The sequence below is a fragment of the Propithecus coquereli genome, unplaced genomic scaffold (assembly GCF_000956105.1).
Source record: "Propithecus coquereli isolate 6110/MARCELLA unplaced genomic scaffold, Pcoq_1.0 Scaffold119, whole genome shotgun sequence".
Classification (NCBI taxonomy): domain Eukaryota; kingdom Metazoa; phylum Chordata; class Mammalia; order Primates; family Indriidae; genus Propithecus; species Propithecus coquereli.
The window spans coordinates 4,347,829-4,355,119 of NW_012135969.1; the positions used below are offsets into that span (position 1 = coordinate 4,347,829).

The 7,291-nt window shown below is 59.3% G+C and overlaps 1 protein-coding gene across 1 annotated transcript; it reads left to right on the forward strand.

Annotated features, from left to right (window-relative positions):
* Positions 1 to 2,520: 2,520 nt before the first annotated feature.
* NEUROD2 (neuronal differentiation 2) lies at positions 2,521 to 6,647 on the forward strand. Its single transcript, XM_012661076.1, has 2 exons — positions 2,521 to 2,715; positions 3,836 to 6,647. Exon 2 carries the CDS (start codon positions 3,841 to 3,843, stop codon positions 4,987 to 4,989), a length of 1,149 nt encoding a protein of 382 aa, XP_012516530.1. The 5' UTR covers positions 2,521 to 2,715; positions 3,836 to 3,840; the 3' UTR covers positions 4,990 to 6,647.
* The last annotated feature ends 644 nt before the right edge of the window (positions 6,648 to 7,291 follow it).

Below are 7,291 nucleotides of genomic sequence, written 5' to 3' on the forward strand. Positions count from 1 at the left end.
CTTGAGCCCAGGAGTTTGAGGTTGCTGTGAGCTAGGATGACGCCACGGCACTCACTCTAGCCCGGGCAAAAGAGTGAGACTCTGTTTCAAAAAAAAAAAATAAATAAGAGCTGGTGTTTATTGAAGGCTCACTACATTGCTGGTCTTGTGCTAAGCTCATTACATGTATTATTCCATTTAGAACTAACAGCAGCCCTGTGAGAGTGTAGCATAATTATCCCCATTTTACAGATGGGGAAATCAAGACTGAGAGAAGTTATATAATTTGCTCAAGGTATTCAGCATTTTTTAAAGTTGGTAAGCAGAGTTGGCCGGGAATCAGAAGCCCAGAGCATGAGCATGTAGCCAAAGTACCACAGAGCCCGGGGACTCAAGGAGAAGGGCTACTAGGATTGAGGACCCTTTGCCGTCCCTTGGTTAAAGGGACGGCAAAGCCATAGAGGCTGTGCCCGAACTTAGAGGGGGTCTGGCCAGCACTCCTGAGCCTCTGCCCTACCTGAGGCCCATCTGTTGGCCCTTTTCTCTGCCACGCTCAGAACCCACCTTAGATGGGATAGAATCTGCCATCAAAGTGATTCACCTTCCCAGACCCAGAGTCTATGAATGGAGGAAAACTTACTCTCCACTTGTCATCCTTGGAGACCACTGAGACAGATTGTGGGGTCTTAGAAGGAGCACTGGGTTGGGAGTCAAATACCTGAGTTCCAGACTCAGTTCAGTGCTTCACCTGTGTGTTCCCTGGTGAGTCAATTCCCTCGCTGGGCCTGTGTCCAGGGGCAGTTGGGACTGTGCAGTGTGAAGCTCTTCCAGTTCCAGGCCAGGTGACTCTGAGAGCCCCAGACAGCAGCAGCACCGCCTTGGACGAAGCCCCCTTAGCCTGTATGCAAGCCTCTATTTACAGCTGAATTCAGTCTACCCCGCACCAAATCCTTCCAGCCCCGGGCCTTCTCTGGATGCTGCTGGAGGGAGACAGTGAAGGTCCAGTCCTCCTCTGCTCCCCTTTCTACCACCACAGTGCTCGGCACATGGCTGACATTAAAACGTGTGTGCTCAAAGTGTAGTTGAAGTTGGATGTTCGTATATCAGCCAGAGGGTGGGGAGGGGCAGAAAATGTGGTTCTAAAACACACAAATGGCCAAATTAGGGTATGGGCAAGGGTCTCTCGGCACCTGGCTGTGACTACCTGCTCACACTCCACACTCCAGTCTATCTGAGTAGGAGTGTGTACCCATTTTCTGCACCACAGGGTGAGGAACAGGTCGCGGTGTGTGTGTGTGTGTGTGTGTGTGTGTGTGTTTGTGTGTGTGTGTTTCTGTGTGTGTCTAAAGCTACCTCCCTCAACCTGGGCCATTTCATCTGTGTCTGGCCCAGTGGGAGGGTTGAAAGGTGAAGTGCAAGATAAAACAGCAGTTTCCTACCTTCCTTATCAAAACACCTGTCTGACCTACCTCCCCTTGGCCACTCTTGGGGTTGGCTTCCGTATTTTTTGCAAGGGGAGGAGAATGCTCAAGTCTCATCCAGGAACTTTAGGCAGTTTCCGGCCCAGCCCCCTCCTCCTCCTTCAAATAACCAAGTCAGAAGGCCAGGAGAGAGAGCCTCTGGTGGGACGGTCACTTGTCTGGCAGGGGGAGGACAGGGAGGGGGAGAGTAAGAGGTGTCTGGGTTAAGAATCCAGACTCAGACCCTGTCCTCCACCCCTAGATGAGGTGGGCTCATCTCACCAGTTCCTCCCCACCCCCACCCCAACATACAGATGCCCCCAACAACTGAGGAAATATCTCCCATCGGCTGACTCCGCAGACACACACGTCCCCACAGACACACACACGCCCATGCAGAGGCACAGACATCCAGGCAAATCTTTCCCTTTCTCTATCTTTCCCTTGGTTTGAATTTCCTTTAGCCACATATGTTGTGTGTGCGTGAGGGAGGGGGGAGGGGCAGACAGGGATGAGGGATGGCATGGTGCCAACATCTACCTATGGGGCTTGGGCCAGGGACACCCCCATGCCCACCCTGGGAGGGGGGCCTCAGCTGTCCCTTTGTGGCCAAGGGAACCCTCCCGGGGTGTGGGGGCAAGCACAGAGGTCCCTTCTCCACACCCCGGGGTCTGGTCCCTGACTCACCTTGGGGGCAAGCACGAGAGGAAATGGACAGAGCACGACCCTGGTGGGAGCACAGAATTGGCCATCACCCCCCCCCAGTTTCCAACCTTTCTACCCCATTGTTCCCATGCGGGGGGCTCTATATCCGAGGGGGGCAACTCCTCCCACCTCCCGCTCAATCCCTGCTTTCCCTGCGTTGGGCGGGGAGGGGAGGGCGGCAGAAATATTTATTTATTTCCTTTATTTATTTAATTTTTTTTTTTTTGGAGTAGAGAGTGACAGATGGCGGCGGGTCCCGGGGGAGCCGGCTCTCCCCCAATGCAGACGCATGCCAATCACCGTCTCTCATGTGATAGCTGCTGCCCGTGACGTGCCAAGCCCATATGGCCTGGCATAGAGGCTGGTACCCCGCCTGGTAGAGATGCCACACTCGCTCCGCGGTTCGCATGGCGCTCTGAAGACGCCGGCGCCCGCCGCCTTGAGGAGCCGCTGCCCCCGCTCCCTGAAGATGGGGGAACAATGAAATAAGCGAGAAGATTCCTCTTCTCCCCCCTCTCTCTCTTGCCCCCTCCCCCCCTCCCCTCCCCTCTCCCCTTGACTCCTCTCGGAGGTAAGTTGTCCGAAAGGGAGCTGGTTCTGACCCGCCGGTTGGGAAAGGGGGGCAGCTGCTTCGGCCGACAGGAGGGTCCCCCAATCCCCCCTTCCTGGGAAGATGCCCCCTCATTGGGTGGGCATCGGAGGCGCCCCAGGTTCTCTCTCCCCGTGGGGCTGCAGCTCAGGGGGCTGCGGAGGAGGCGTCTCTGCCCGCGACGGGCTTGGGGGGAAAAGGCAGGATCACGGGGGGACGCGAAGGGGCCGAGGTGGGGACCACCCCCACGGTTGTACCGAAAAAACCTGCGACCTTTCCCCACTACCAAAAAAGAGAAGCAAACAAACAAATTTGGATTTTTTCCATCAATCTCGAAATACAACGAGATCTGAAGAGCCGTGTGGGAGGGAGGCAGTTTGAAGGGGGAAGGGGGTCCCTGACCGCAGGGGAGACGGACAGGGCTCGCTTCTCTCAGTCTCCTCCCCACGCCCCGCTTCTCCAGTCCTTGCCGCCCAGAGCCAGCTCCCGGAGCTGGGGACGCCTGGGCTGGAGCTAGAGGAGCCGATCCTCCCGCCTCTGGAATTGGGGCTGCGGGGGTGGGGGCCGAGCAGGGGGCGGCGCGCGGCCAAGTTGCAAATTGGATTAGGGAGCGTGGGGGTGAGAGCCACGGGAGGGGTGGCGGAGCCCGGCCGAGGGGCCCGGGCCGCCAGAGCCGCGGTGCGGGGCAGCTGTCCCCACCCGCGGCCGACCAGCCTCTCTCCACCGCCGGGAGAGAACAGGCTTTCAGGGCGGGCGCGGTGCCTCTTCTGGCAAAGATATCTGGTCGCCAAAGCCCGCACTCGGTCCCCGCCCTGACCCTGAGAAGAACCAGGTGTGGGGAGCGGCCCCCCATTCAAGCGAGGGGCGGAGCCGGGGCCCAGCGCTGGGGAGAGGGCCTGGGCCGAGGTCCCCGGCGGGCGGCAGGGTAGGGCTGGGCCGGCTCTGGGCGGGGTAGCGCAGGCCCGGGGCATCCGGGGCACCCTGGGCAGGAGCCCGCTCGAGACTTGGGGGTGGAGGCGGTTTGCTGAGGGGTCGTCCTGACCCCAGCGCGCCCCTCATTCTGTGCTGTCTGTCTCCCTTCCCGCCCGCGGGGCGCCCTCAGGCACCATGCTGACCCGCCTGTTCAGCGAGCCCGGCCTCCTTTCGGACGTGCCCAAGTTCGCCAGCTGGGGCGACGGAGACGACGACGAACCGAGGAGCGACAAGGGCGACGCGCCGCCGCCGCCTCCGCCTGCGCCCGGGCCCGGGGCTCCGGGGCCCGCCCGGGCTGCCAAGCCAGTCCCCCTCCGTGGAGAAGAGGTGCCGGAGGCCACGTTGGCCGAGGTCAAGGAGGAGAGCGAGCTGGGGGGCGAGGAGGAGGAGGAAGAGGAGGAGGAAGAAGGGCTGGACGAGGCGGAGGGCGAGCGGCCCAAGAAGCGCGGGCCCAAGAAGCGCAAGATGACCAAGGCGCGCCTGGAGCGCTCCAAGCTTCGGCGGCAGAAGGCGAACGCACGAGAGCGCAACCGCATGCACGACCTGAACGCGGCGCTGGACAACCTGCGCAAGGTGGTGCCCTGCTACTCCAAGACGCAGAAGCTGTCCAAGATCGAGACGCTGCGCCTAGCCAAGAACTACATCTGGGCGCTCTCGGAGATCCTGCGCTCCGGCAAGCGGCCAGACCTAGTGTCCTACGTGCAGACTCTGTGCAAGGGTCTGTCGCAGCCCACCACCAATCTGGTGGCAGGTTGCCTGCAGCTCAACTCGCGCAACTTCCTCACAGAGCAGGGCGCCGACGGCGCGGGCCGCTTCCACGGCTCGGGCGGCCCGTTCGCCATGCACCCGTACCCGTACCCGTGCTCGCGCCTGGCGGGCGCACAGTGCCAGGCGGCCGGCGGCCTGGGCGGCGGCGCGGCGCACGCCCTGCGGACCCACGGCTACTGCGCCGCCTACGAGACGCTGTATGCGGCGGCGGGCGGTGGCGGCGCGAGCCCGGACTACAACAGCTCCGAGTACGAGGGCCCGCTCAGCCCCCCGCTCTGCCTCAATGGCAACTTCTCGCTCAAGCAGGACTCGTCGCCCGACCACGAGAAGAGCTACCACTATTCTATGCACTACTCGGCGCTGCCCGGCTCGCGGCCCACGGGCCACGGGCTAGTCTTCGGCTCGTCGGCTGTGCGCGGGGGCGTCCACTCGGAGAATCTCTTGTCTTACGATATGCACCTTCACCACGACCGGGGCCCCATGTACGAGGAGCTCAATGCGTTTTTTCATAACTGAGACCTCGCGCCGGCCCCCTTCTTTTTCTTTTGCCTTTGCCCGCCCCCCTGCCCTCAGCCCCCTGAGCGCAGGGACGCCCCCACCCACCCCGGCGCCGGGCGCGGGGAGCAGGCCGCCGGTCCTGCCGCTCTCCTAGGCAGCGCGGTCCTCTTACCTGTGGGTGGCCTGTCCCAGGGGCCTCGATTCCCCCAGGGGACTCGCCTTCTCTCTCCCCAAGGGGTTCCCTCCTCCTTTCTCCCAGGAAGTGCTTCTCCAGGGACCTCGCTCCGGGCGCTCCCTGGAGACACCCCTCCCCCGTTCCCAATATCTTCGCTTGGGTTTCCTGCTCCCGTTCCTCCCTGCAGGCCCAGCGGCTTTGGTAAGGGGCAGCTGAGCTGTGGGATGCGGTTTTCCCCTCTCATTATTATTATTTTAAAAAGACACCCAGCTGCCGAACCAGGAAGGAGCAGGGCAACCCCCCCCCTTTCTTGAAGAGGGCAGAAGTCAGGGTGCCGGAGCCCGGGCCTGGAGCGCCCTCACCCCCAACCCCGAGTCTCCGCGTTTTGCGATTTAATTTTGGCGGGAGGGGATGTGGATTGAGAGGAAAGAGAGAGGCCAAGACAATTTGTAACTAGAATCCGTTTTTCTTTTTTCCTTTTTTAAAACAAACAAACATACATACAAAAAAAAAAAAAAAAAAAGCTAAGAGGCGACGGAGGCCGAACGCAGAGTCCGGATCGGAGAGAAAACGCAGTAAGAACTTTTAGAAGCAATAAAAGGCAAAAAATACTACTACCAATAATAATAAAAAAAAAAAGACACAAATATCTATGCAAGGAGGTTCTGACTGAGCCTAGCGGCCCGGCCTGGCCCCGGGATGCCCCTCCCGGCCCGCGGGCCGCCCCGCCCCAGCGCGGATCTGTGCACTTTGGTGAAGTGGGGGGCCCGCGTCGCCCCCTCCTCCTCCCCAGGTTCTTACAATCAGTGACTCGGAGATTTGGAGCCCCAGTGCCACTGCCCTCCCCCGCCCCGTCCCCGTTGTGCGTCATGCTGTTTTTTAAAAACCTGTTTCCAAATTTGTATGGAATGGCGAACTGTTGGGGGGTCGGTTTGGGGAGGGAGGGTTTGCATGAGAGACACACACACGCACACCACACCGCACGCACAAGCAGGCCCGGCGCAGGCGTCCGGGGGCAGAAGGAGGTGAGCTCCCCCGCTCTCCCTCCCCGAAGGCACTTCCGTCCCCTCCTGGGGGTGAGGGGCTGGGGACGGAGACCTGGGGGCAGCACCACACCTGCGGGGACAGTGCCTCGGTGGGCGCCAGGCGCTTAGCGATTTCAGGTGTCTGGAGAGGGGGTTTTTTGTCCGAGGAATCCTCCTGGCTTTTGCCAGAGGGTGGGAGGGGAGAGGGCTGAGGGCTCCGCTGGAGGTTTCCCCAAAAAGGGGCAAAAGGTCAACCTCTCCCCACAGAAGGCAGGGGCTCAGGCATCTAAACACACGATGCAAAAATGCAAACCCACAGACGACACACCCACACACTCACCCACACACTTACGCAATTTTACCTTCCTCTTGTAGCGAAGATGAAACTCCCGTCGGACACCCGAAGTGCATTGCGTGTTTCTGTTCAGTTTAATGACGATTAATAAATATTTATGTAAATGAGATGCAAAGCTGGACGCAGTTTCTCACGGTGGCCTCGTTTCATTGAGGGGGGAGAAGAGGATTGAGCTGGGGCTAGGGCGATCCAGGCAGTGTCAAGTCACTGTGCAGAGGCCAGACAGAGGAACCTTGGACGTTCCTGGGTGGGATTTCCACCCCGGAACCCCCTCGCACACACCAAGTAGGCACAGAAACAGCTACAGTAGCTGCCCCTCCCAGACCGGTCCCAGACTCACAGCGCCCTGGCGCAAAGGCACTGATATCTGTACACTCCTTCAGTCCACATGCACCTCCCTGGAAAATAAAATATCTTTTCATCACTGAAAAATGATGCGGTTGGGAACAGCCAGTCATTTCTCAACCCTCTGCCCACTGTTGCAAAAAGCAAGTGGGTAGAGACGAAGAGACAACCGTTTGAGCCAGACAGGGATATCTTTAAATTAAAAAATTATAAGGTCATGAGGATAAAATATTAATGAAGGAAACCACCTTTCCATCCTAAATTTGTGTTTCAGTGGACTCAAGCAAATTGACCATTTTGGTCTCAGGAATGTTGACATTTTTAAGGGTGTTGATGAAGTTGGAGGAACACCCCAGTGGTCTGTGTGGTGGCTGAGTCTGGGTGCTCACCTGGTAGAGTGGAGCTTGACCTAACCATGTG

Bases quoted from the DNA above. Each gene is read 5' to 3' on its own strand.
- NEUROD2 (XM_012661076.1), top strand. From the start codon at position 3,841: ATGCTGACCCGCCTGTTCAGCGAGCCCGGCCTCCTTTCGGACGTGCCC.